This window comes from Oikopleura dioica, chromosome PAR (genome assembly GCF_907165135.1).
Source record: "Oikopleura dioica chromosome PAR, OKI2018_I68_1.0, whole genome shotgun sequence".
Taxonomy (NCBI): domain Eukaryota; kingdom Metazoa; phylum Chordata; class Appendicularia; order Copelata; family Oikopleuridae; genus Oikopleura; species Oikopleura dioica.
The window spans coordinates 10,509,503-10,532,631 of NC_137293.1; the positions used below are offsets into that span (position 1 = coordinate 10,509,503).

The 23,129-nt window shown below is 41.5% G+C and overlaps 12 protein-coding genes across 12 annotated transcripts; all 12 read right to left on the reverse strand.

The window, feature by feature from the left end:
• Nucleotides 1–524: 524 nt before the first annotated feature.
• On the reverse strand, nt 525–2,256 carry LOC145704940 (succinyl-CoA:3-ketoacid coenzyme A transferase 1, mitochondrial-like). The gene is made up of 5 exons (XM_081782398.1): nt 2,062–2,256; nt 1,748–2,017; nt 1,459–1,699; nt 873–1,414; nt 525–832 (listed from the first exon to the last, which is right to left on the reverse strand). The coding sequence occupies exons 2-5, from the start codon at nt 1,946–1,948 to the stop codon at nt 587–589; spliced, it is 1,230 nt and encodes a 409-aa protein (XP_081638524.1). The 5' UTR covers nt 1,949–2,017; nt 2,062–2,256; the 3' UTR covers nt 525–586.
• A 1,216-nt stretch (nt 2,257–3,472) lies between these two features.
• On the reverse strand, nt 3,473–6,491 carry LOC145704939 (ubiquilin-1-like). The gene is made up of 8 exons (XM_081782397.1): nt 6,379–6,491; nt 6,048–6,338; nt 5,880–6,001; nt 5,366–5,840; nt 5,095–5,216; nt 4,977–5,051; nt 4,752–4,921; nt 3,473–4,107 (listed from the first exon to the last, which is right to left on the reverse strand). The coding sequence occupies exons 1-8, from the start codon at nt 6,446–6,448 to the stop codon at nt 3,915–3,917; spliced, it is 1,518 nt and encodes a 505-aa protein (XP_081638523.1). The 5' UTR covers nt 6,449–6,491; the 3' UTR covers nt 3,473–3,914.
• Nucleotides 6,492–7,277: 786 nt separating this feature from the next.
• Nucleotides 7,278–9,400, reverse strand: LOC145704941 (ER degradation-enhancing alpha-mannosidase-like protein 2). Its single transcript, XM_081782399.1, has 7 exons — nt 8,896–9,400; nt 8,575–8,850; nt 8,352–8,534; nt 8,163–8,312; nt 7,943–8,117; nt 7,766–7,902; nt 7,278–7,613 (listed from the first exon to the last, which is right to left on the reverse strand). Exons 1-7 carry the CDS (start codon nt 9,365–9,367, stop codon nt 7,357–7,359), a joined length of 1,650 nt encoding a protein of 549 aa, XP_081638525.1. The 5' UTR covers nt 9,368–9,400; the 3' UTR covers nt 7,278–7,356.
• Nucleotides 9,401–9,441: 41 nt separating this feature from the next.
• LOC145705518 (uncharacterized) lies at nt 9,442–9,935 on the reverse strand. Its single transcript, XM_081782997.1, has 2 exons — nt 9,628–9,935; nt 9,442–9,583 (listed from the first exon to the last, which is right to left on the reverse strand). Exons 1-2 carry the CDS (start codon nt 9,907–9,909, stop codon nt 9,467–9,469), a joined length of 399 nt encoding a protein of 132 aa, XP_081639123.1. The 5' UTR covers nt 9,910–9,935; the 3' UTR covers nt 9,442–9,466.
• Nucleotides 9,936–9,951: 16 nt separating this feature from the next.
• Nucleotides 9,952–10,626, reverse strand: LOC145705517 (ubiquitin-conjugating enzyme E2 G2-like). Its single transcript, XM_081782996.1, has 4 exons — nt 10,444–10,626; nt 10,299–10,400; nt 10,104–10,252; nt 9,952–10,061 (listed from the first exon to the last, which is right to left on the reverse strand). The coding sequence occupies exons 1-4, from the start codon at nt 10,590–10,592 to the stop codon at nt 9,970–9,972; spliced, it is 492 nt and encodes a 163-aa protein (XP_081639122.1). The 5' UTR covers nt 10,593–10,626; the 3' UTR covers nt 9,952–9,969.
• Nucleotides 10,627–10,674: 48 nt separating this feature from the next.
• LOC145705514 (uncharacterized) lies at nt 10,675–11,514 on the reverse strand. The gene is made up of 2 exons (XM_081782992.1): nt 10,988–11,514; nt 10,675–10,949 (listed from the first exon to the last, which is right to left on the reverse strand). Exons 1-2 carry the CDS (start codon nt 11,504–11,506, stop codon nt 10,887–10,889), a joined length of 582 nt encoding a protein of 193 aa, XP_081639118.1. The 5' UTR covers nt 11,507–11,514; the 3' UTR covers nt 10,675–10,886.
• Nucleotides 11,515–11,581: 67 nt separating this feature from the next.
• On the reverse strand, nt 11,582–13,018 carry LOC145705513 (uncharacterized). Its single transcript, XM_081782991.1, has 3 exons — nt 12,889–13,018; nt 11,704–12,846; nt 11,582–11,662 (listed from the first exon to the last, which is right to left on the reverse strand). The coding sequence occupies exons 1-3, from the start codon at nt 12,982–12,984 to the stop codon at nt 11,627–11,629; spliced, it is 1,275 nt and encodes a 424-aa protein (XP_081639117.1). The 5' UTR covers nt 12,985–13,018; the 3' UTR covers nt 11,582–11,626.
• Nucleotides 13,019–13,083: 65 nt separating this feature from the next.
• LOC145705516 (uncharacterized) lies at nt 13,084–14,282 on the reverse strand. Its single transcript, XM_081782995.1, has 6 exons — nt 14,141–14,282; nt 13,996–14,096; nt 13,625–13,953; nt 13,464–13,579; nt 13,307–13,419; nt 13,084–13,265 (listed from the first exon to the last, which is right to left on the reverse strand). Exons 3-6 carry the CDS (start codon nt 13,820–13,822, stop codon nt 13,174–13,176), a joined length of 519 nt encoding a protein of 172 aa, XP_081639121.1. The 5' UTR covers nt 13,823–13,953; nt 13,996–14,096; nt 14,141–14,282; the 3' UTR covers nt 13,084–13,173.
• Nucleotides 14,283–14,368: 86 nt separating this feature from the next.
• LOC145705512 (uncharacterized) lies at nt 14,369–18,087 on the reverse strand. Its single transcript, XM_081782989.1, has 8 exons — nt 17,894–18,087; nt 17,782–17,849; nt 16,564–17,740; nt 15,548–16,520; nt 15,211–15,503; nt 15,032–15,166; nt 14,823–14,987; nt 14,369–14,779 (listed from the first exon to the last, which is right to left on the reverse strand). Exons 1-8 carry the CDS (start codon nt 18,042–18,044, stop codon nt 14,502–14,504), a joined length of 3,240 nt encoding a protein of 1,079 aa, XP_081639115.1. The 5' UTR covers nt 18,045–18,087; the 3' UTR covers nt 14,369–14,501.
• Nucleotides 18,088–18,172: 85 nt separating this feature from the next.
• On the reverse strand, nt 18,173–19,570 carry LOC145705515 (leucine-rich repeat-containing protein 51-like). The gene is made up of 3 exons (XM_081782993.1): nt 19,399–19,570; nt 18,443–18,624; nt 18,173–18,399 (listed from the first exon to the last, which is right to left on the reverse strand). Exons 1-3 carry the CDS (start codon nt 19,567–19,569, stop codon nt 18,195–18,197), a joined length of 558 nt encoding a protein of 185 aa, XP_081639119.1. The 5' UTR covers nt 19,570; the 3' UTR covers nt 18,173–18,194.
• Nucleotides 19,571–19,720: 150 nt separating this feature from the next.
• Nucleotides 19,721–21,933, reverse strand: LOC145701781 (exonuclease 3'-5' domain-containing protein 2-like). The gene is made up of 8 exons (XM_081778997.1): nt 21,759–21,933; nt 21,394–21,688; nt 21,161–21,350; nt 20,908–21,083; nt 20,733–20,864; nt 20,392–20,692; nt 20,012–20,298; nt 19,721–19,969 (listed from the first exon to the last, which is right to left on the reverse strand). Exons 1-8 carry the CDS (start codon nt 21,931–21,933, stop codon nt 19,738–19,740), a joined length of 1,788 nt encoding a protein of 595 aa, XP_081635123.1. The 3' UTR covers nt 19,721–19,737.
• A 313-nt stretch (nt 21,934–22,246) lies between these two features.
• LOC145704909 (uncharacterized) lies at nt 22,247–23,018 on the reverse strand. Its single transcript, XM_081782373.1, has 3 exons — nt 22,875–23,018; nt 22,656–22,773; nt 22,247–22,570 (listed from the first exon to the last, which is right to left on the reverse strand). The coding sequence occupies exons 1-3, from the start codon at nt 23,007–23,009 to the stop codon at nt 22,398–22,400; spliced, it is 426 nt and encodes a 141-aa protein (XP_081638499.1). The 5' UTR covers nt 23,010–23,018; the 3' UTR covers nt 22,247–22,397.
• Nucleotides 23,019–23,129: the final 111 nt, after the last annotated feature.

Below are 23,129 nucleotides of genomic sequence, written 5' to 3' on the forward strand. Positions count from 1 at the left end.
TCAAAGGCTTTTCCATTCAATATAATCATAATCGGAATTCAAAAAAGATAAACTATGCTTTTGATATACTTTTAATGTTCACATCGTTTATGGACAAGTAAACCTTCGATAACGCATATTTTTGTGGCTATATTTTCTCATAATAAACGTCTAAGCGATTTCATTAACGTGAGGTTGTTTTGGCGTTTGTTTGTTTCGTGTGTTCGATACCGGTCGTTGTCGGATTTGGGGGTTCTCGTAAAACCATTTTGGCCAAATCAAGAGCGCATTTTCACCCGACACAGATATTGTTATTTGTCAGAAAACGAAAAAGTGAATTTTGGGAACACCGCCGTTACGTTTTTTCTACAACACCACCAACTGAGCTGCTTATTTTGGAGAAAGGGTCCATTACCGAGACCAAAACAGCCGCCGACACCCCAGCGAAGGGTTAGAATATAATCAGAAAAATAGATTTCCGTGATGATGGAATAACATCTGCTGAGTGCTTTATTTGATTGCCAAATTAAGCATTATGTAAAGTGTTATTGAAAGTCAGAAATGATCTTTATTGAAATAAATAGCTTAGAACAAACAAAAGGTAAAATTAGATCTGCTGCATGTTGATCAAATCGGGAGAAACAATGATATCGCAGCCAGTTGCAGCCTTGACTTCGTCAACAGTGAACTCAGGCCAGATTTCAGTCATGACAAGGCCTTCTTCTCGGACTTCGAGAACAGCCATTTCGGTAATGATTTTGTCAACACACTTGACGCCGGTCAAGGGGAGGCTGCAGTCGTCGAGGATTTTGTGCTTGCCACCACGTGCCTGGTGCTCCATAGTGATCACAACCTACAAAAATTACTCTCTTGTGAACATTTTTTGGCCTTACTCTTGATCCAGGAGCACCGACGAGATCCATAGCTCCTCCCATTCCCTTGACCATCTTGCCGGGGATCATGTAATTTGCCAAATCGCCAGTCTTTGAGACCTGCATGGCGCCAAGCATCGTAAGCTGAACATGTCCGCCTCTGATCATGGCGAAGGATTCAGTGGAGGAAAAGTAGGATGAGCCAGGAATAATAGTAACGGTTTCTTTTCCAGCATTGATCAAGTCTGCATCGACCTCTTCTTCGGTCGGGAAGGGGCCGAGACCAAGTACGCCATTTTCGGATTGAAGAGTAACATTAACTCCGTCAGGGATAAAATTGGAAGCAAGCATGGGCATGCCAATGCCCAAGTTAGCGTACATGCCGTCTTCGAACTCGAGAGCAGCGCGGCGGATAATTCGCTCGCGCATAAGGGCAGCAGGGGATTTCTTAGCGGGCTCAGCTGATTCTGGTTGTCGGATGGTCTTTCGCTCGATTCGCTTTTCAAACTTTTCACCAACGACGACACGCTGGACGTAAATGCCAGGCACGTGAACTTCATCGGCTATATTCGACGATTAGTTATCTTCTTATAAAAACTGGCTTTACCTGGGATTTCATCGACAATCTCTTCAACTTCAGCAATGGTCATTTTGCTAGCTTTGCACATTGGCTCGTTGAAATTTCGGGCAGTTTTTCGGAAAAGCAAGTTTCCAGCTTTATCGGCTTTCCATGCCTTGACAAGGGCGAAGTCACCAGTGATCGATTCTTCCATGATGTATTCGGTTCCGTTGAAGACTTTGGATTCGCGAGCTTCGGAGGCGATGTTGATGCTTCCGTCGGGGTTGTACTTGAAAAAGTGTACGATCATTAATATAATGATGTGCGGTTTGCTTACCTTGATTGGAGCACCACCATGATGAATGAGAGTACCGACACCAGTTGGAGTGTAAAAAGCAGGGACACCGGCGCCACCAGCACGGATTTTTTCAGCCAGTGTTCCTTGTGGAGTCAGCTCAACTTCCAATTCACCGGTGAGGAATTGCCGTTCGAATTCTTTGTTCTCTCCGACGTAAGAAGCAATCATTCGCTTCACCATTTTCTTCTGAAGCAAGAGTCCTAAACCGAAATCGTCAACGCCAGCGTTGTTCGAAACAGCGGTCAGGTCCTGAAAATTTATTTTCATTACAAATTAATAAAGAATATCTTTACCTTTGGTCCGTGATGAAGCAATCCTTGAATCAAGTTCTCAGGAATACCACAGAGACCAAATCCACCAACAAGAATTTTCGCTCCATCGGGAACATCGGCAACGGCTTTGTTGGCATCGCTTCCAAAAAAAGGCAGCGTTCCGCAGCTGATTGGAAACGACCCGATTCAAGGTATTTCTCGATCTCAGCATGACCCCCGTCTAAAAAAGGGGATTGAAAGAAAAGCTTTTGGTACAACTGGTTGCAAATGAAACCCAAAACTACGCTCGCATCCAGTACAAGTGGTGGACATCAGTGTTTACATGAAACGGACGGTCATTTTTTCTCTTGATTCATTTCTTCCTTTAATTTTTGCGCTTTCTACGCCGCTGCCAGGGCTTCTCGGCTTTCTTTTGGCAACAATTGGTTTTCGTGTTGTTACAACAGAGAGCCGGGGCTAGGGCACTGCCACCGACGACGGCTAAGACGCCTTTGTCTTGACCCATTTTGATGTCAGGCTTTGGGTAAGTTCTAACTCTGTTTGCAAAACGACACAAATTTGAGGAAATTTGGAGGGGCCACGGCACGAGGTCATCGAATGCGCGTTGACCTCGGGTCGCGCGCTTGAGCCGATCAGAGCGAAAATAATATTGTGTTCCCAAAATATCCAACGCAACGTTACCAAAACTAGTAAAAGGGGCGAAATGAACGCCCGCTAGCAAGAGAGATTACCACTTTGAATACAAACGAACAGATCAGAAATAGATTTAGAGTAGCTATTTTAACACGAAACATTCTTTTCTGATAGAAAAGAATCAAAGTGAGAATTTATCAATTAAAAATATCGACGTCAAGTGAATTTCAGTTGAAATTTTTGCCCAATTAAAAATTTTAAATCATACGAATTATTTGAAATTGAGGCATTCTTGCCTTTAAAAATCTACTAGTGCATAAAAGACTTACGCCCTCTATAGAAAAACTTCCTTATTATCATTTTAATTCATGCAGTAAATATCACATTTAGTCAGCTTCTTAGAACTACAATCGTTATCATTTCTATTCGCAACCTTAATTGTTACTGAAGAATTTAATTGTTTTGCCTTGTCTCCTGTGGAGTCGTTTCAATTTTCGCGAAGACGAATTCATTCTCCCCCATGTGTCCAAAACAACGTATTGTTTTGGTCACAAATGCATAGTCGCGTGCCACACAGGGAAATCAAAAATTATGTTTTCTCAAAGCAGTCTTTGTACTTTTTCTCTTTGTGGCTAATTTGATACATAATGAAGTTAGTCATATGTAAATGCTTTTTTTCTGTGCAGTATTTATGTCGCACAGAAAGAGCAATTTGTGGTTGCTACTTGTTAGAATAATTGAAAACATGGAAGAAAAACGAGTTGTTCCTTGAAAGTTTGATACATTTGACACGTGCCTCTGATTTTCATATTGCCTGTATTTTTCATATTCAGATGAAAGATTGAAGACTCACGGTCATTATGAAGGGACAGAGAATGACTAGAATGGAAAACACAGCGCCAAACACATGTGATGCCTTTTTGAAGGAATTATTTTTGGAGAAACATTTAACTAGACTTAGTATTGCATATCGGAGAACTCAAGAATTACTGAAGTTATTAATTTGATATTGCTTTGATTTGAGGGATAGGATTCGACAGCAAGATTGGAAAAAAGCTCTGTCGGTGAAATATACGGTAAGCTACAGTATATGGTGATTCAGTAGAACAAATACTATTGGCTGTTTATCGATGATGCTTATAAGAAAGAACAAGTACAACTCAGAATGGGGACTTTTTTACAAAATTATATTTTCCTTTTTGAAATTTTTAAAACTGATATCGAGAAAGTTTGAATTGCATTTATCGTGGTCTCGCCAGTAATCTGTCAACAGCAGCTTCGACATTGCCTTGTGTTCGTTGCAGCTCCTCGATGTTTGCTGCTCGATCGGTAAAGCCCATCATTTCCAGTTGTTCAAGTTGAGAGGCGTAGTGTTCTTCTGGGTTAGCAACTGGGGGAATTCCAGCACCGGCACCGCCAAGGCCGCCCATTCCACTGAAATCGATTGTCAACAACAAAAATCGATGAAAAAGATACCGCGCCGTTGAGCCTCGAACTCAGGACCTTTATCCCCAAAACGGGGTCAGAGGAGGATCTTACAAAATACTGTCCGAAAAGTACTCAGGGCGACTTGATGCCCTTTTTGATTGAAAAATTGACAAAAGAATGAGGTTCGACTGTATTGCCACGGTCACGACAGGCTCACTGCTCAGCAGCGCTGTCCCGCTACCGCACGACGCGTCGGCTTTTGGCTGCTCCCTTTAGGGCCTGACCTTCGTTATCACCTTTCATTATGCAACCAGGTAAGCTCGGGCTACCCCGTGCTTACCTTGTTGACGCCGCTCTTAGCGCGGACGCCGCCTCAACACAATGAAGACTGCCGCGAGAACTCCGCAGCTCAAGCCGTTCCTCACCCAAGTCTCCGCTCGGACTACAGGCATGCGCTACCACACCCGACGGGGAAGAGCGCCAAAAGGCCGATTTTATAGCCTTCGAGGCAGCGCAAAAACATGAAAAGACTGTTTCTAGTAAAATTTTTCTTATTTTTCTCTAGTTTCGAAAAGAAAATATTCCCCTATTTTAAAACATATTAAAATTTAAGAATTAAAACGCGTAATATTGCCATTAAAACAACTTACCCCATTGATCTGAGCATATTAGCCATGAAATCATTTCCTCCAGCCGCTGGAGCAGTTCCTGCACCAGTAGCCGCTGGCGAAGCGCCAGTAGCACCAGCCATTCCAGGCCCGCCCATCATAGTTAACAAGCCAGGTGCCTCTTGGCGAATGACTTCGTGCGCTCTTTGAATCTAAACAAGAGTATACAGTTTAGTATATTAATTTGTTAATTAAAACAATGCTCACCTGCTGAAATGCTTCGAGGACTCGTGGATTTGACATAGCTTCGAGCGTTGCCGGGTCGGCCATTTGTTGAGCAACCTAAACAACAAAGTATCGCACAATTATAGGTAAAAAAAATTACTTGAGCAAGCTGTTCGTCTGATATATTTGCTCCTTGAAATCCAGGCGCCGCATTTAATGCTTGCCGCATCAGCTGAGGATTGTTTCGCATCATGCCCATCATTGCTCGCATCATTCCAGGGTCTTTTACAGTTTGAAAATTGCTATAATCCTCTATTTAGCAATTTCTAAATGTTGTTAATCGATCGAAAGATCAGCGAAATGGCTGATTTCGCGGTCGAAGATGCGAGTTCGAATCCCGACAATCATTATTCTTTTTTTTTCAAACGATCCTAATCCTGCCGCGGCGCCGAGACCGCCCATTCCAGGAAGTCCACCAGCTCCACCGACAGCTGCACCAGTGTTCCCAGTATTTGCTTGAGTTGGAGCTGCCCAAGGATTCGGCAAGGCTTCGTTATTTTGTGTTCCAGCTTGTGTGTTTTCTGTCGTTGTGTTGTTGTCGTTTGTTGGCGTGGCGAAAGGATTCGGTCTGCCCATGGCATTCTGCATTGGCTCCTGCACTTCATTATAGAATCGCTGTAACGCATTGAATCCGCCTGGTAGAGATTCAAGGTTCGACAGCGCACGGTCTTGATTTCTCATCATTTCCTGCATCATACTCGGGTTGCGCATCATTTCCATAGCTTGTCTCATGTGTTCTGGGTTGTTTAGAATGTGGCCGATTTCTGGATTTGTTTCCATAAGTTGCCGCATTTGCGGATTACTTTGGATGATGCTCTGCATAACTTCAGGGTTATCCATGATCGCCTAATATCGATGATTCGTTATTCAAATGATTTTCAATACCTGCATGATGGGAGAGTTCATCATCTCCTGCATTGCTTGTGGATTCTGCATCATCTGCTGTGCTTGCTGATGTACATTTGCTCCTCCCAGTCCACCGCTACCAGCCATTCCTCCGGCGAGAGCTTAATATTCGTTCATAAATTATTGATGAAGTTTACACAAATTAACCTGCGAAGGGATTCGTTGAAGCAGCGGCAGGGCGCGCTCCAGTCGACGAGCTAGCGGTAGCACTTCCCGAGGTCGTTGTCGCGGTCGATGCAGGAGTACTCGCGGGCTCTGCTTTTGGCTCTGGCTTTGGGTCTTCCTGACGCGGTTGTTTGACAACCAAGTGAACTGCCTGGCCGTCTTTGATTCCGTGCGTCTCAACCGTGTCCGTATCTTTCAAAATCTTCCCACCGAAAATCAAAACCATCTGCTCCTCCTTTTTCTCAACAGCAGAAGCGACTACTTTTCGCAGATCTAGATAACTAATACGATTTTGTTGTGAAACAATTCCTACCTGCTACTGAGGCAGATGGTTCGATTTCAACTTCGAACTGTTTCGAGGGCATTTTGATCTTTAACTTCATGGCGCCCCGAGCTCTGAAATAAGAATATGTAAACTAAGCGCCTTACAGTAATTTAAATAATCTATATGTCCCAATTGAATCACACACAGGCATTCAAGAATACAGTTTCAGTTCTCATCTACAAGATTTATGTTCAGTTTGTTCTCATAGGCTGCTTCCAGCTGGCTGACTTGCTCGGCAGTAACGGAGGTTCCAGTGATAGAAAGGTCAAGCGAAGGCTGCTCGGTTTGCCATTCTTTTATCCTTTCCAAAGACTAAAGGAATGAATGAATTGTCTTTTGTATCGCACTTACAGATTGCTTGACTTGAAGTGATTTAATGTGCTCTTTTTTAACCATCACGATTCCAACTTTTCGACCTGCATCTTCCTTTTTCAGTTCTTCTTCTGTGAGGTACTCTGTTGTGTGCTGTAGAATTATGTTCAAGTCTTTGTCGGTACATGCAAATTGTCTTTTTACGGGTCAAAATCTTTTGTCTATTTGAATCGGTAAAGGATTAGGAAAATTAATTGCAAAGAATAGTGTATTTTGGTCCGTTCCCGAGAAGAACACGATTATCAGAAATAAGAATTTTCATTTCTTGTCCAAGAAGAGCATAAAGCTTTCGTTCTGAAGGATTTCCGCCACCATTTAATGCCGCTGCTTCTTGCTGTAGCCTCCTAGCGAAATTGATGATGATGAATGAAGATATTTTGTACCTTATAGCTGCTGGGTTTTGCTCAGTTTCTTCATCATTCGATTCAGAGCTATTTGTCGGTGTTAATTCAGGCAACTGCGCTTTATCTGACATATATTCTCCTTCTAAAATAAACATGATAAAATGACTAGACTGAAACTCATTAAAAAAACTCGTATATTGCACAATGCTTGAATGAAGAAATGGTGGAGAGAAGAAGCATAAAATCTCATTTATATTTTTGCGAAAACGTCACCCCAAGCTGATAGTTTCAAATAGAAGGGAATTTTTTGGCACTTGAATTGACCGTCAGAATCTACATATTTTGATTGGGATCTGTCAGTCATGGAAGAAGTTTTATAGTCTATAAGGTCGTTGAGGTCGAGGTCGTCTACCCACTGCTCGAGTTCCTCGTCTTCAATACTTTCATGGCAGCATTCGAGAGCGCTTGGATCGATTGGATGAGCTTCCGTGTTGAAAATCCAAGGAGCTAACAATAATTTTATAACGCTAAACTAAAAACGCTTTTCTTCATTTTAAACAAATGTAAACCTTAAAACACAAAATGCCTATCGAAACAGCCGTGGCGCTGTTCCAAAGGCAGATAATTTATCTCCCGCTTCTAGTGTAGATTGCACTTACATTTATGAAACAGGCAAATGCCCTTGCCATCAACTCTCAGTTTTTCAGCAAAATGCTCGTTTCGATGAAGCCAGTGTTCTTCATCGAATAATAAATACAAATATTTCAGCGTCTCAGCAATAAAAAATGACTCCATCCTAAAAGTAAATCAAAGCGGGACGAGCTACTGCGACTTACCTGTCTGCTCTAGCACCAGTCAGCACATTATCAACAGTGGCAAATCCACATACAGTTCTAGCAGTATTGTTGATAGCGTGAAGAAACTCTTCACCAATCTCTAGGAGGATTGGATCTTTTGTTGCACGATAGAGATACAATGTTGATTCAATAAACTCAGGCCGAAGAGGAAAACCTTCAATCAAAATAACCTGGGATTTTCAAAAGATCGATTCTATACCTTCTCTGCCCTGGATTGGAAGCTTCTTATCGACATGATAAAACTCGGGCCAACCACCGAACCGCTTCCACACATTATAATAATTCAAATGTATTTTCATCGCGTGCTCAACCTCGCCAAGAAGAGTCTTCATGCCGGGAAAAAATCCATCTCTAAGGAAGTCAGAAATTGAAATCAACGAAGACTCACCTAAACTTTGAGCGACTTTTTGCGTTGTTGCACCAGAATTCATATTTGCCCAGATGTAGAAGTCGTCGCCGTTGTTCAGATACGTTTCGATTGGTGTTTCGAGGAGTCGCCATTTCTCCAGCAAAGAAGGATCATTGAACAGAATCGAGCCTTTCACGAGATATTCGAAAATCGAATCCACGCCTTTTCGTTTTAAAATTCTCTTTCTGCTAATATCAGTTACCTGCTCCAATGCCAGCATCAGTAGCAGTCCATACACCGGTTTGCGTGTCAATATGATTTCCAAGAAGTCCGATGGCTGATCTTGAGTTGACGAGGCTTTCTAAAGCTCTCCTCGCCGTCTGTTCGTACTTTGGGTCTCCAGATAAGCGAGACAGAGTGCCGAATTCTACGATATATGTTCCTACAGCAGCTGTACAAGTTATTGGCGTCTCGTCTGCTGCAACTCCATGTCTCAAGTTCAAAGAACCAAATGGCATCCCAGTTGTTGTGTTGAATGCTAAACCATTTGTTTAAAAGATGGCGAACTAAAATCTCAGTTAACCTGGTAAAAGCCGATCCGCAACATCTAGCGCTAGATCTAATAGCGGTCCTTTACAAGGCCAGCCATTTGGCAATGGCATCTTCGCCTTCTTATACAGAAGATGTGCTGAAATAAGTCCGCCAACGATGCGAATATTTGTTTCAAAAACAGACACATTCTTGTCGATATTGAAATTCATTCTCTTCACGATTTCTTCTACTTTGCGAAAGCCACGTAAATCACCAGTGAGAAGCAGCGTGTCCAGACTGTCGATAAGAGTAAGCCGAAAATTTCCCCATGTGTTCTTGCCCTTGCATGTCATTGGCATGAGTTCGTCCTTTGGATACGCATATTCCATGTAGCCGTTGAACGCGTGATTGAGCATTTCGCGAGTGGCTTCGCGCAGTGATATTCGGTCATCTTTTGATAAAGGGCGCTTACAATCAATCGAAGAAACGAGCGTCGAAATCCAAAGAAAGAACGAACATTGCATTTTACCGATACATCGATTTCGGGTAGTCTTTTAGTAAATATGATGAACGCGAGTACTAAGAAAGTAGATTTTATTTTACAAAAATAGAAAAGGAAAGATTCAAGAATCGTCAGGGCGCAATGTTTTGACAAGTTCTGACATGATTAAAGACTCCGGATCAGGTCTTGTAAGCAGTTCTAGAGCAACGGCTCCACGTTCTTCTTGCTTCGACGACATCTTATTTTTTCATGTTAGTTCTGATTAAGTTAAGAAATACATACCAGTCGATCGTAAGTATCTGTCGTTATATGCATGCTCTCGATGATATTTTTGAGATCTTCAACTGTCTTTCCCTCGTAATTTGGAATCTTGACGACCTTCGTCTTCTTGGATATCCTCGATGGAACAGCTGGCTGATTTCTCGACAAAAAATATTCTCCCAAAAACGCCATCGCATCTTTAGGCTTCTCAGCCAACAGAGCATTCAGTCCTTCCAGTATCAATGGAAGTGCCTCTGTATAAATTTCTTTTTCCAAGTCTTCCACTGATTTTAATCGAGACATGATCTAAATAAAAGAAGTCACGGAATTAATTCATTGCTTGAATGGTTGAAGAAACGTGTATTAGAGATTTAGAGATGCTTTGACAGAACATTTGGCGCGGAGAAGAAATTGCTCGCGATTATCTCGCCACAGTTTGGCGGCGTCAACATTGGCTATAAATATATTTGAGATACGAAGGTATTCTTTTGTGCTACCAGCTGATTCGCAGTTAGGCTCGGCTAGCATTGACATGACAGAAATCAAGATCTTTTCGACATTCTGCACTGGGCTCCACCGCTCTATTGCTGATTCGTAACCCATTGGATCATCTCCGGGAGGATGGAGAATTGAAATACAAACACGGCTATAATTTCCGGCTTTTATTTTTGTGAGAAGTGATTGTCTTTTACCCATCTGCGTAAATATTCGGGTGAAATATATCGGACAAGAATCGCATTTTAGGCGGAGACATTGGATAGTCCTTTGGGAATGTAAGGCTGCACTTAAAAACGCTAAAAAATAAAGCTAAAGAAGTTTATTTAAAATAATCTTCACCCAAATTCAAAAGGGGTTGCTTCTGGTCCCATAATCAAGGCATCCCACTCGAAGTAGTTGTCATCTGTCTTTGGACCCGCCACAAGAGCTTCAGGAGGATTGCGCATAAGCTGCCGATGCTCTGCCATCAGTCTCTTCAACGCTGCCATGATCTTAGATGAAAAATATAAATGCGTTTGTCTAATGCTGTGCTAAATGTTTGCAGTCCTAAAAGTTAAATTTGACAGTAAAATGACAATTTGTAAAAGGAAAAAACTGGGGATGTGAAGAGGAGATTTTTTACAAATGAAGAAAAATGTATGGATGAATAGATAGTTGCGAATATTTGGCAATGAACTGATGAAACAAGTCACGATTGAATGAAGTAATTCTGCTAAAAGTGACTAGCTATAACAAGTGAACTTCTAAAAACGAGGCCCTATTTACACAAATACGAGGTGACTTTACTGAGATCTTTTCCTGATGGATCTTCGGAAGGATTTTCTCAAGAAATTAGTGAGTTTTCCCTAAACGTATATTTAAAAGAAAAAACATTTAAATTTACCTGAGAATCATCATTAGAGTTTTTTTGAAGATTTCTGATAGATACTTCTCGATCTTCCAGAAGGCTTTCGAGTGAATCACATTTTTGAGTAAGTTCATTATTTTCTTCAATAAGCGCGAGGTTTTCCTTCCTGAGTTCCACTGTTTTTTCGTCCGCCCATTTCGCAAACTCTAAATTTGCTTGTTCCAGCCTTTCGTAAGACTTTCGCATCTTCTTGATCTTCTCTTTTTGCCGCGAAAGAGCCATTTTCATTTCAGCGTTGGCTTCCTGCAGTTTTCTGGTTAAATCTGCTGCGTCCGGGATTCCTTCTTCATGTTCTTGAACTTCATTCTTTGGTAAAAGCTGGTCTCTCTTTTCTTGATGAACGACTACTGCCTTGATAATAGTCAATCCACTTCGTGAAATTTGCCTTTCTTGACGCCTGATCTTCTTCATAGCGAGCGACATTTTTTCAAAGAGAGAAATGTAGTCGCTTACTTTGCTTCGACTGGCTTTAACAACCTCTGCTTGAACTCCCATTTCGAATATTCTCTAGGCAGAAAAGCATTATATACTTTTTACTTATTAAGAATAAATTATTATTCATTTGAGAATCAGTGACAGAGAGATAGAGCGGTCAGAAAATGAGGTTGCATTTTGTTATTTACATTTTTTGAAGATTGAAGACATAAAACCCTTAATCAATGTTATTCATTGAATTCCTATTTGTAAATAACCTTCTTTGGAGTTTGAGCAGAGAGTTTTGAATTTTCGTCTTTGAGAAGAACATTTTCTTCTTTGAGTTTGCGCATCTGTTCTTGTCCAACTTTCTCGGCATGTTCCAAAGCGATAATACGGCGTTTTTGGTCTTCAAATTCCGATTCCAAATATACTGAATTCAACCTTGCATATCTGGCATTGTTCAAAAGTGAGTTCTTTTCATAGGTCATCTTTTTAAGCTCATCTTGAAGATCTGCGTTTATTTGACTTTGCTGTGTAAGCTTTTCTTGCACCCTTTCTGTAGCAAGTTGGTCAGCGGCTAACAGTCGGCTTCTTCCACTGGTCATTATTTTAAGCTTATTTTCGTGATCTTCATTTATTTGCAATTGTTTCTGCAGTTTTTTTTGTTCTTCGCCCAGAAGAGCTTTCGATTTTAAAAGGTCTGATTCTAAATTTCGTGTCGCAAGTTTATGTTGAAGCAATGTTTTCTGATGAGAATCCTTCAGTCTATTCACGCACTGATGAAGTCCTGTAATCGCAACTCGCTGTCGCTCAATTTTCGTTCGCAAAGAATCCAAAGTGTCCTGTTGAGCTGTTTTCGCATGAAACTGATTTTCTAGGTTGAGGAGTTCCTTCTTGTGTTCATTTCGTATTTCTAGAATAACTCGATCTTTTCGGGCAAGCTCCTTCATAAGTGTCGCGACTTTTGTCACTTGAGCACTCATGAGCCCATCCATTTTCTTAATTTTTGTAGAGTTGACATTATTTTTCGTTAAAAGAATGTTAATCTCCCTTTTCTGAGCAATTACTTTTCTTTCTAGCTCAGTTGAATCCTTCAATTTCATTCGCTTTTCGAAACAGACGAAATGCTCATGGAACTTGTTCATCGACATGACTTTCTTGCATTCAGGGCATGTTTTCTTATTCCAAGCTAGACAACTCCGTTTGTGCTCTTCGAATTTTTCAAAGGGAACGGACATGCGGCACTCATCAGCGGGACATAAGAGCTTCACTTTGCTCAAAACAGTAGCCATCAATCGTGACTGTTTAGCAGTGAATTTAGCTTTTCGGCAGAGTGGGCAGTTGGAAAAACGGCTTCGAACATCTTGAAAGCATTTCGAACAGAGGTGCCCACCACAGCAATCGAGAATAACTGGGTCCTTAACTATCCTAGAGAATCCGACGATGGTTTTTTGCCGTACCTCGAAAATATAGCAACAAATGGAACAGATAATGTCATCCTTAAAATTTTCGGCAATCTCGCTTCTCGAGTTATCGATTTCAGCTTCGATTCCCATTACGACTGCTCTCTGGGCGTTACTCAAATAGACTATTTGAAATAGTTATTGGCGAACCGGTGGAAAGAAATAAAGCTGTTATATTTTATCTTGCAATTCAGGAGAAACAAATATTTTAAATATATTTTATTGTCCGAAACGGAATGGAGTAAGTGAGTGAGTGTAAAGGCAGTGTGTCATAAAACAAGATTAGTTCTTCAAGCTCATGGTGCTAGTAGCATTTGCCAGTACTCGATCTACGTCAGCAATGGCTTCGTCAAAGGCCACGTCGAAACCCTTAACTATTTTTCGGTTAGTTTCAGCCAAATGGACGCCAACTTACGTCGTGCTGCTTTCGACTTCTCAGCAAGGAGCTTTTTGAGCATCTCTTTTATTTCTTCGTCGAGTTCTTCTCCTGCTTCGATAGCTTTTTGGTAAGAAAATTCCGCATGACACCTGAAACTCCAATCAGAACACTTCATAATGGTTTGCTAACATACTGATCATCTGGAAGCAATGCGCCGCCAAGGGATAAGCATTCCGATATTTTTCGCTGTTGGGACTTGTTGACAATATCTACTGAGTCGTAACTCTCTTCGACTGTTCGATTTTGCAGCTATAATTTATTTTAGTAAAGCTCACACAAAAAGAAAAACGCAACCTTCGCTAAAAAAGCCAAGTTCTTGGGAGTGTCGAGTCCTTTTTCCTTCAACCACTGTTCAAACTTTGATAGTTCTTCTAGCGCATAAGTCAGCCAGATTGTTATGTCTGAGTTGAAAAGATCGTTTGCAAGGTCAGTTGTGTTTATATCAAGGACAGCAGATTCATATGGTACGCTGGTCTCATCATTCGACGACATTTTTCTCTGAAATAAATGAAGAAAGAGTCGGTATTTTACGCATCAGCTTTTCAGTTAAGAAAAGATTTCAGTGCAGTCGACAGATCTCCTTGGGCAGCGACAAGAGCTTTGTAGGCATCATTCTTTTTACACTAAAACATCAGTGAGATCGCCTTTAGAAAAAGATAGCCAACCTCAACAGCCTTCATAATTACATCAATATCCTTCGCCGTGATTTTAATTGCTGGACCATTATCGCTTGCTGTCGTCGATTTTTTCAAGATACTCTCCAAACCTGAATACCCTTGTCAAAGATCCGTCATTTATAAAAATCAATACTTGCTCCGCCGGAGAATTCTTTCTCCTCGTGGTGGTCAGTCACGCTATCAAGAGCTGCTGCAGCCTTCTTTCCCTCACGGGAGTTGTCGGTTGGCTGCTCGGCTTCGATTTCCTCGTTCTCAGTCATTTTTACAATCTTATATTTGCTTGCCAATTTAAATTTAATAATGTCTTCCTTGATTTCACTTTTGCAAAAGAAACGAGATTAACTTTAGGTTATTTGTGCATTTATTAACCAGTGAGGGAATGGGTTGAGCATTATGTCGGGAATGGTGGAAGTGAATGAGTGGAATGGTAGAAGTACCGTGAATAAATGACATAGCTCAAGAATGATTTTTATATACAAGATGATAAGAAAAGTTTATAGCAAGCTACTAAACTTTTTAGTGAATACTGTGAGAAATTCCTCTGAACTGTGAGGGAGTGAACTGCTGGATGCAAATCGAGTGAGACGTTGAGCAGTTTTGCATGGCTTGATGTTTCGACCAAGCCAGCCAGCGAGGAACTTGAGCCAGAGGACATTCGTGGTAGGGCAGAATTTCGACCAGTCCTTCTGCGATTCGACCTGCATGTCTCGGTACACGTCGAATTGCGGATCGCCAGAGCCTTCAAAAATCTCGTGATCGAGTTCAAGGTCGGCTAAAATGCGAAATTAAATACTGAACGTAAATTAAAAACATACCGAATACAGGACCATGCTCAGGATGCTTCGCCCGTGATAGAGTGAAATCTATCACAGTTGGGACAATCTTGCCGTCGATTTCTTTCACCAGAATATTGCCAGTGTGCAAGTCTCTGTGTTCAAACTCAATTGCAGCTTCTGCCTTTGAGATTGAAACAGATATATCTTAAAAGAAACTATTAAAAAATTTAAAAATATATAAATCTTACCTCTGAGAATACTGACGGCATCCTTCGCGCTCAATTTAGCTGAATCCAAGTCAGTTCCACAATTATCCATCGCCAGGATCATGTAGAGCTGAGATTTTTCCTTCAGGACTTCCCAGGGGCGATCATTTTCCGACTCTAAGATTATATTAAAAAAATTTTCATGGTTAGCTTTTTCGTACCTTTTTCCTCGTGGTATTTATCCCACGCTGTTCTCAAGCCCTTGGCGTAAATGCCCTTGCAGACGGTCGCATTTTGGACTCGACAAAATCCAGGCATATTTGCCGTCTCCAGTGCAGAAGCAATTAGATATTCTCCAAGTACTTCTCTAATGGGCTTTTGGGGCGAGGAATTGATATGGGTCGTGCCATCAACAGGAATGACCTTGAGGATCATCTTTTTTTTACTGACATCTCCCATATAAACTTCACCGAATACGCCTTCACCAATTTTAACAATGTTCTTGATATTAAGACTAAAATACCAATTAAAGTCAAATCGGTTCATCAACGAACTAACCTTGTCAAGTGGCTACTAATTGTCAGAGGGCTATCCTGTTTGAGAACACCAAGAGCGCGTTTGACCTCTTCAGTCGGCTCATATTTATCATCATCTTCGAAGATTCTCTTGCTCATTGTCTTGGTAAGCATCGATGTCGACAGATGGTTTCTGCTGAAGGCACCGGTGACATCGAAGATGCTGCGATTATCCAGTCCCATTGTTTTACCCAGTCTCCCAGGAGCAACAACAGGTTTCGGCGCATTTGGAATCTGAAAATCATCTCCGATCCCGATCATATCCAAGCCAGAGTCGAAGTGCTTACTGCGTGGCTTCTTGCTCTCCTTTTGTTTCTTTTTCGGAACTTTGAACATTGTAGGAAGAGCAGGAACCTCTATCGCGCGTTCTATCTTTTTACTTGAATTCGGCTGGGATTCGAGCTCTCGCCTCCGAATGGGCACAATCGGCTTACTGGAATCTTGAGCCATACTGAGGCGAGTTCTTCGTCTAGCACTGACTTCTGGTACTTTCGCAGATGTTTTTCGTTTAGCCGTTTTAGTAACTGAACTCGATGATGATTCTTTTTCCGATGATATTTGCTTTGAACGAGGTCTTGTCGATTTTCTCCGCGCAGCGTTTGCTGTTGGCTCTGTTCTCTCTTTGCTCTCTGGTGAGGGCACTTTCGTTCGAACTCGAGGTCTTATCTGCACTGGTCTTGCTTCAACTTCAACAGGCTCTTTTTCTGGCGAAGATTGAATTTTCGAACGTGGACGAATAGACTTTCGTTGAGGTGCTTTTGCCACAACCTCGGTTGGAGCATCTTTTGATCGCGACCTGACAGCAAGCGGTTTTCGAGTTTTTTCTCCTTCTTGAAGTCGAACAGATTGACGAGTTTGTCGCCGAATAGGATTCTGCACAAATGAATCAGCTGGATCAGGAACATCTCGAGAAAAACGACGACCTCTTGGAACTAAGGGGAGGTTTTTTCGTAAATCTAAAGAAAAGATTTAAACTTCATTTTGACAAAAGAAAGTTACCTGGAGTTTCACCAATCGATGTTTTTCGCCGTCGTCGCATTTTGGTCCCTGTCGGTTTCGCTTTTACCTCTTTTGGCTTGTCCGGTGACTGTGAAAGCCGAATCGTCGGTGGATCATCAATCATTCTGCGGACTGCCCTCAATGGTCTGTTCGAGACCCGTTTGTTCATCGTCAGTCGACTTTTGTCTAACTTCTGCAGCTTCGGAACAACTGACGGTGATTCTTCGGATTTCCGTTTAGTCGAGCTTCTCACTGATGTTTCATTATCTTGAAGCTCTATGACCATCGGCTCTTCCTGACTCACAACTGGCAACGCCAACTTTTTAGCTGCGACAGGTCTAATTTCCTCAGATTTTGTCAAAGCGCAAGAAGTAAGAGCAATTTCTTGTTCAGCGTCCTCAACACTCGGAATCGTCTCGTAAACAGGTGGTTCAACGGGAGCTTTCTCATTTGTTGCCGATTTCAGAGGAGTATTCTGGATGTGGAAATAGAAACTGCTCTCATCAAGCGACTTGAAGAGATCCTTATTCTTTGATGACGTAGGCGGAAGATCATTAGAAGGAGATGCTTCTTTTGTTGGAGACGCATATGCTCGTATCGGTATCGGGCCAAGAGAATTCGAACGAGCAGGCTCTACTGGAGCAAAAGTTTTGGGGCTCGATACCTTGTTGACGGAAATATTTTGTTGAATTTCCTTCAATGGGGATGAGTTGCTATCCTTCAACTTTTTCTCAGCATCTTTCGCTTTATAAGGCGTTTCTGGAACCAGATCTTCAGCACTTTGTTCACTAGGTGTAGATTGATCCGATGCCCCGAATAATGCAAAAGACTCGTTCTCAACTGCTTCGCCAAACGAAAGCGGCACAGGCTCCGTAACGCGCGAGATTTTATCAGCTTCGAAGCTGTTGTCCTTCGGCGTCTCCATATGACCCCCGAGCATGGTCGTTTTTTCGATCGCGGCATCGTCCAACAGACCGCCAAAAACCGTTCGCTGGCGCGATGAAGCGGGCGTCGATTCCAATTTCGATCGCGTCAGAACGCTTTTCGCGAGAACGCTCTTCGACTTGCTCATGTCGACTTTCCGCCGCCGCGGAACCGGAATATGAATCGACTCGTCTTCCTCTGGATCTTCATTCTCGACCTCATTATGTGGTTGAGGAATGACCGCTGGAGGATTCTATGAGGAAATAGTTTAATTGAATCTTTGTTAAATCCTACCTCAGGTTTTTCAGGAGAAGCGCCAACATCCTCAAATCTGCGACGAATACGAGCAGGGGCTCTTCTCCCTAAAGCTTTTAGTGATGCACTGAGTTTTTAACGACGAATTTACCTTCTTTTTTAACATTTCTAATTCGCATCGTGCTACCGTTCATGCTGTTCCCGAGTAACGAACCATTGCCAGACAAGTACCTGGTTTTTGACCTGGCTTTGAAACCCTTCTCTTTTTTAGAATCGGACCCGAAAATGTCGTTTGCGTCCATTCTGAAGTCTCTATCTCGCGTTATGATTCCGTTTTTTCGATTTGGACGTGGCGCAAAATTGAAATGATTTTTATCAGAGGGCGCCAAGTACGGTTTTTGAAGAAAAAAAAATGTCAGTTAGAAGAAGATATAAGTTTATTAATATGTTTCTCAAGGATTTCGCGTCGTATTGAGCATTTGACAGTACAACAAGTGGTCGTCACCCGAGACGCCCGAAAAATCGAATGTCTGCAGAGTTGGGAGAATGTAAAGAATAAAGAGCCTGTAGTTGGGCAGATTATCGATTGGATTCCCATGCAGAGTTAAGCGTTTCAACTTGGTTAGACTTCGGAGTTTCTTGACTTCATTCAAAGAGCTAGGAATGAGTGTTAATAGGAGAGTGGAAGGAGGAGACTTACTTTATTTGATTTCCATGGAGATAAAGTGAACGAATATTGGGAAATTGTTCGAAGGAAGCGTCGATTTTGTGAATTTCGTTAAAACTAAGGTCAACTGATTGTAAAGCATTGAAAGCGTTGTTGATGATGAACTCCATCGCTGTTGAAAAGCCCGTCAGCTCGACGAAGATATTATTCGAAAGCTAAAAAACCGTAAATTATCCAATGGAAATTTCTCAAACTTGGCCACTAGTTGATTAGCTACGCAAGTTTATTCAAATATCTAATTTGAAATTTTTCATCGGTGAAAATCCTTTTTATGGCTATCTTTGGCGAAAAAATGCGTCAAAACTCTCCCCGGAGGGTGTTTTCGAAAATTTCTAGAAAGTCGAAATTCTCTAGAATCGAAGTTGTTGTGAGGGCTCGGCGCGCAAAGCGCTTCATTCCGAAAAGTGAATTTTCGGGTCCACACCAAAGTCTTTCACAGGTAATTTATCGCAAATTTATTTTTTAACAATTTTTTTTACTTCTATAACAATTTCTAACAGTATTTATTCTAGGGCACGATTCTCCTGGCCGCCTTGCAGAAGTTTGCGGCCAGAAAATTTCCCGAAATGGGATTCAATCCTAGGGTTTTCTAGAGAACGGCAGATAAATCGCAGCAGATACTCTGTCGTTCCTAGAGAACCACAATTCGTCACATCTAAGAAGATTGAAGAAAATCTCAAGTTCTTCTTAGGTGTGGAGAATAATAATTCATGAACTCCTCACACGAAGAGTTCACGAAAAAACAATTTTTTAAAAACTTCTAAAGATAGCTCTTCTCGAAAAACACAAAAAGAGAGGAGCTATCTTTTTGTGTCTTCTTTTATTTTCTTTCAGGTCAAAAAATCGGGGTAGTGAGTGGTCGCTGGTAGATTTTTGGTTGAATTGAGACTTGGTTATTGTGAGTGTTGGAAGCTTGAGTTGGTACTTACTCTAATAGACGCTGTGTTGTATTTGCCATCTGATCTCTTTTTGACGTGTACACTTTCTCGTGGTTGAACTTCCTGGAGATCTTTCATGTTCGACAGGAAGAGAAACGAGAAATCGACCGGGTCGGACGTCTCCGGTCGATTTGTGATCATCGAAAGTCTGCTTTCCCTCATCCTAAACAGTCAATTAGCTTTGAAGTCCCTGAAGAACTCACCTTTTTGAGGATTTACAGCAGCTCTTCGACGAAAATTTACAATTTCAAACTAATCTCTGTTAAAAAATTTGATCCGTAAACAAATAATGTTCTAGAAACTTCATGCGAGGTATGAAAATTCATAAATTTATTCAATATAAATTCCATCTTCATTTCGTTCAGTTGGAGGATCTGGTTTAATGTAAGTACCGTCGGCTCGTTTTCTTTCTCGGTCGAGCTTTTCTTCGATTCGCTCGTGGTTGTGGTAGATGTTCCATCCTTCGGGCATGAACTGTGGATCCATAACGTCGAGGAAGTGTTGTCGCCACTCGACTTCGAAGTTTTTAACTTCTTCGATTCCGCCACTTTCCATCAAAGACCTAAGATAAAGGTTAGAAAAGATCTATAAAAAAGCCTCTTACGTAACGACTTTTTCCCCGTGTTGGACAAAATTCTGCGCGTCGCTTTCATTCCCAGCCAAAACTGGCAAGTCCGATGCTTTCTGCTCAAGTTCTGAATTCCATTCTTCTGCGCCGAAGAACTTCATGATGATAGATTCGAGCTCTTTCACCCGCTTTTCTGGCAGCTTGTTGCGGCTCTTGATAAGAGCATTTCCTCCTGATCGTACATTTCTTCGATCTTTTGGCTCCAGAATCGCTTTCGCTAGATCAGCGTTTCCAAGTGGCGCGTCGAATTTGGTCGCGATTCTAGCTCTTTTCTTGGATAAAAAAGGGGTAGGAGGCTAAAGCCTATAGGTTGAAGTTAAGTGATAAAGTTTTTTAGTTCTGGAATTTTTTCATCCTTTCCTTTTCAAATAATCCAACTCATTCGATCTTCCGTGGCATCTGAGACAGAGCAGGACAACGTCATGCGAGACGTGGCATTTCATGACAATTGGAAAGTGCTTTCGATACTCTCTTGGGACGACGTTCTTCCTCAAGAGCCCGTCTTTCTCGTTGCAGACGACGCAAACGTTTTCTTTCTCTGTGACGTAGTATTTTTCAGAGTCGGTATTTGGTCTTCCGGAGGGTTCGAATTTGAGCTTGACGATGAAGCTCGTTTCTGTATCTTCAACCAATTCTCCTAGGCCCTTCTTGACGTACCTAAAACAAACTTTACAGAAGAAGTTGGGTGGTCGGTTACCAATCTGCTTTCTTCTTATCAGTTATCGATAGGACTTCTCCATCAGGGGCGAGCAATTTAACGCAGTTATTGTACAACGGTTCTTTTCTCACAGAAGCAGACTGAGGGTTGAAGTAGTCAGAGCCATAATCTCTTGAAAAATATGTAAAAAACAGCTTTAAAATTGAGCCCCTACCTGGTTTCCAGTCGACGCTTGACCTTTTCTTCTAGCGCATTTTGGCCTATTTTGCCAGCTTCTTCTTTGTTACTTTTTGCTGGTTTTGCTTTTGCCTTGAAGACGGTGTTCTTGTATTCATTCACAAAGTATTGGACTCGTGATTCTCCTAGTTCTTGCATCAATTTCCCTAAAATCTAAATAAAACCTTAATTTTCCCTTTCATTTCTTCTCACATTTTTATAGAATACGCAGAAATATACAAAAGCTTTACCTGAAGAGCACAAACAGCATCATCAGCTGCGTAAGTCTTTTGCTGCTCTGAAAGAACTTCAGCTTCCCAATTAGAACAGCGCACTCGATAGTCTTTGTTCAGTTTTCTTCCTAGAATTTGACGGGTAAGATTTGCCAGACCACCGTTTTGATACTTCGTCGCAGGGATGATTTGGCGAAGGTCGAAGAAACTACCATTTCATAAAAACTGACGAGAAAAATGTGGATTTTCACCTGATGGTCGAAGGATGAAAAATAACAAAATCAACTTCTTGGAGTCGTTTAAAATCGCCATCGATTCCACAGCCAAGCTTTACGACATCCTCATCGCGCAAAAATGACATCAGCTCGTAGCATACTCTGATGTCAACTTTCGAAAGGCGAATGAGAAAGCACTTGATGCCGACTTGTGTGCAGACGGATATTTGCATGAGGGCGGTTTTGTTTTTGCCCACCCATTCGCAATCGAGGCCGACGTAGTTACAGTAACCACGACAGTGGCTGTAGATTTCCTTTATTGCACGGCGGACTATTCTTGAGTTATAAAACTTCAATCTTCCAATTCATTTGAAAACTTCAATAATCAAGCTATTCAAAACTCATTTCTTGTCCGGGAGTAGAAGCAATGGTAATCATTGAATCTGATATTCTTCCAAGTGACAAATTTTCGAACCATTTCTCTATTTTTTCCTGCTTTCCTTCTTTCCCTTTTTCTTGCTTCCACAGATAAAACGCCAACCCCGCTACTGCGACGGCGACAATATTTCTCTCCATCTCTTTTCAACTAACGCTTTCCAAATTTCAAAGAGCGCTCGGCCAATGAGCGCACGCTGAGAATTTCTTGAGACAGTTGGAATCGTTCAAAAATTGAGACTCACAATTCAATTCAACTAAATGCGTACAAAATCGGTAGGGTTCCTCTTTTTCCCCTTTTTGGCCACGTAGCCTTATTCAACCAGTAAATCTGGAAAGTCTACAAGGCGTACAGAATTTTCCAGAATGTACACTTTTCATAAGACTTCGTGGGCCACGAATCGTGGCCACAAATATGTTAGAGGACCTCCTCCACCATGGGAGGCCTGGATAGAAAATGGCTGTAGGGATTCTTTATTCATCCCAGTTACGTAAGACAGTCAGTAAAAACGGTCTGAAACATTGAGCGAATGTTTAAGCACAGTAAGATCGTCTAAAAGCTTGAATCAGGATAAGTTGTTGTCGTTCTCATTAGAGGAGATCCGTTAGAATAAAACAGTTACTTCAGCAGATTCTTCATCTTCATATTCATCGTAGTAATCATCATCAGCCGTTTCATCGAGCTCCATATCTATACTCGTGCAGATTCCTTCGATGCATTCCAGGTCCATATCGCACATATCATCTCCAGGGTTCAGGCTTGTCTTGCATTTTTCTCCTGAAGGGCTTTCATAAGAAATGTCTATATTATAGCAAAATGATGGAAAATTATGCCTACCACTACTTTATATGAAGTCTCTTACCTTCTGCTAAAGCACAGACTTTTACGCAGAATACTACATCATAGATTTTCTTTTCGCATTCTTTTTGATTTTCCAGCTCTTCCATCTTCTCCTCTATTTTTCTGTATTTTTCATTCAACTAAATTTCATGTTAGTTAGCTAGATTTTTCACTCTATCTCTTGTTGTCTATCTTGTTTTGATTTCTGGGGGATCATCATTTTTATGTTTCGATAGCTTACCCTTGTATTGTTTATCGAAATGTTATCCATCATGCTAGACTCATGTATCGTCTTCATATATTCAAAACATGAGAGTGTTTGAGCGTCGGTAGCAATCGCGAAAACAAGAAAATAATTAAAAGCCGTTCTCATCATTTCCCTCTCTCAGTCAACTATTATTTTGTCTGGCAGAATCTACCGGTCCCTGCGACGTAATCGTTCCAGTAGGGGCGCCTCATGCAAATCCCTATCAGACCACCCTATCACTGAAGCATT

Excerpts from the sequence above, each read along its gene's own strand:
- LOC145704940 (XM_081782398.1), bottom strand. The coding sequence starts at position 1,948 with ATGGTGAAGCGAATGATTGCTTCTTACGTCGGAGAGAACAAAGAATTC. Across the intron at positions 1,700-1,747 it reads ATGGTGGTGCTCCAATCAAG|TACAACCCCGACGGAAGCAT; the intron begins GTAAGCAAACCG and ends CACTTTTTCAAG. Across the intron at positions 833-872 it reads TCGGTGCTCCTGGATCAAGA|GTTGTGATCACTATGGAGCA; the intron begins GTAAGGCCAAAA and ends TAATTTTTGTAG.
- LOC145704939 (XM_081782397.1), bottom strand. The coding sequence starts at position 6,448 with ATGAAGTTAAAGATCAAAATGCCCTCGAAACAGTTCGAAGTTGAAATC. Across the intron at positions 6,339-6,378 it reads ACCATCTGCCTCAGTAGCAG|ATCTGCGAAAAGTAGTCGCT; the intron begins GTAGGAATTGTT and ends TTAGTTATCTAG. Across the intron at positions 4,922-4,976 it reads TCCTCGAAGCATTTCAGCAG|ATTCAAAGAGCGCACGAAGT; the intron begins GTGAGCATTGTT and ends ACTCTTGTTTAG.
- LOC145704941 (XM_081782399.1), bottom strand. The coding sequence starts at position 9,367 with ATGCAATGTTCGTTCTTTCTTTGGATTTCGACGCTCGTTTCTTCGATT. Across the intron at positions 8,313-8,351 it reads AAAAGTCGCTCAAAGTTTAG|ATGGATTTTTTCCCGGCATG; the intron begins GTGAGTCTTCGT and ends ACTTCCTTAGAG. Across the intron at positions 8,118-8,162 it reads TCCAATCCAGGGCAGAGAAG|GTTTTCCTCTTCGGCCTGAG; the intron begins GTATAGAATCGA and ends TTTTGATTGAAG.
- LOC145705518 (XM_081782997.1), bottom strand. The coding sequence starts at position 9,909 with ATGTCTCGATTAAAATCAGTGGAAGACTTGGAAAAAGAAATTTATACA. Across the intron at positions 9,584-9,627 it reads CAGATACTTACGATCGACTG|ATGTCGTCGAAGCAAGAAGA; the intron begins GTATGTATTTCT and ends TGAAAAAATAAG.
- LOC145705517 (XM_081782996.1), bottom strand. The coding sequence starts at position 10,592 with ATGGCAGCGTTGAAGAGACTGATGGCAGAGCATCGGCAGCTTATGCGC. Across the intron at positions 10,401-10,443 it reads GCAACCCCTTTTGAATTTGG|CGTTTTTAAGTGCAGCCTTA; the intron begins GTGAAGATTATT and ends TTTATTTTTTAG. Across the intron at positions 10,253-10,298 it reads CCGAATATTTACGCAGATGG|CCGTGTTTGTATTTCAATTC; the intron begins GTAAAAGACAAT and ends CGGAAATTATAG.
- LOC145705514 (XM_081782992.1), bottom strand. The coding sequence starts at position 11,506 with ATGGGAGTTCAAGCAGAGGTTGTTAAAGCCAGTCGAAGCAAAGTAAGC. Across the intron at positions 10,950-10,987 it reads ACTCTAATGATGATTCTCAG|GGAAAACTCACTAATTTCTT; the intron begins GTAAATTTAAAT and ends ATATACGTTTAG.
- LOC145705513 (XM_081782991.1), bottom strand. The coding sequence starts at position 12,984 with ATGGGAATCGAAGCTGAAATCGATAACTCGAGAAGCGAGATTGCCGAA. Across the intron at positions 12,847-12,888 it reads TTTGTTGCTATATTTTCGAG|GACCCAGTTATTCTCGATTG; the intron begins GTACGGCAAAAA and ends AGGATAGTTAAG. Across the intron at positions 11,663-11,703 it reads CTGCTCAAACTCCAAAGAAG|GGTTTTATGTCTTCAATCTT; the intron begins GTTATTTACAAA and ends ACATTGATTAAG.
- LOC145705516 (XM_081782995.1), bottom strand. The coding sequence starts at position 13,822 with ATGTCGTCGAATGATGAGACCAGCGTACCATATGAATCTGCTGTCCTT. Across the intron at positions 13,580-13,624 it reads ACTTGGCTTTTTTAGCGAAG|CTGCAAAATCGAACAGTCGA; the intron begins GTTGCGTTTTTC and ends AATAAATTATAG. Across the intron at positions 13,420-13,463 it reads GCATTGCTTCCAGATGATCA|GTGTCATGCGGAATTTTCTT; the intron begins GTATGTTAGCAA and ends TTGGAGTTTCAG.
- LOC145705512 (XM_081782989.1), bottom strand. The coding sequence starts at position 18,044 with ATGGACGCAAACGACATTTTCGGGTCCGATTCTAAAAAAGAGAAGGGT. Across the intron at positions 15,504-15,547 it reads ATTAGTAGCCACTTGACAAG|TCTTAATATCAAGAACATTG; the intron begins GTTAGTTCGTTG and ends TTGGTATTTTAG. Across the intron at positions 14,988-15,031 it reads TGCCGTCAGTATTCTCAGAG|ATATATCTGTTTCAATCTCA; the intron begins GTAAGATTTATA and ends GTTTCTTTTAAG.
- LOC145705515 (XM_081782993.1), bottom strand. The coding sequence starts at position 19,569 with ATGAGGGAAAGCAGACTTTCGATGATCACAAATCGACCGGAGACGTCC. Across the intron at positions 18,625-19,398 it reads ACAACACAGCGTCTATTAGA|CTTTCGAATAATATCTTCGT; the intron begins GTAAGTACCAAC and ends ACGGTTTTTTAG. Across the intron at positions 18,400-18,442 it reads CTCCATGGAAATCAAATAAA|CTCTTTGAATGAAGTCAAGA; the intron begins GTAAGTCTCCTC and ends ACTCATTCCTAG.
- LOC145701781 (XM_081778997.1), bottom strand. The coding sequence starts at position 21,933 with ATGGAGAGAAATATTGTCGCCGTCGCAGTAGCGGGGTTGGCGTTTTAT. Across the intron at positions 21,689-21,758 it reads TACTCCCGGACAAGAAATGA|TCCGCCGTGCAATAAAGGAA; the intron begins GTTTTGAATAGC and ends ACTCAAGAATAG. Across the intron at positions 20,299-20,391 it reads TGGATTATTTGAAAAGGAAA|AGAATCGCGACCAAATTCGA; the intron begins GGATGAAAAAAT and ends AAGAAAAGAGCT.
- LOC145704909 (XM_081782373.1), bottom strand. The coding sequence starts at position 23,009 with ATGATGAGAACGGCTTTTAATTATTTTCTTGTTTTCGCGATTGCTACC. Across the intron at positions 22,774-22,874 it reads TTTCGATAAACAATACAAGG|TTGAATGAAAAATACAGAAA; the intron begins GTAAGCTATCGA and ends CATGAAATTTAG. Across the intron at positions 22,571-22,655 it reads AGTCTGTGCTTTAGCAGAAG|GAGAAAAATGCAAGACAAGC; the intron begins GTAAGAGACTTC and ends AAAGCCCTTCAG.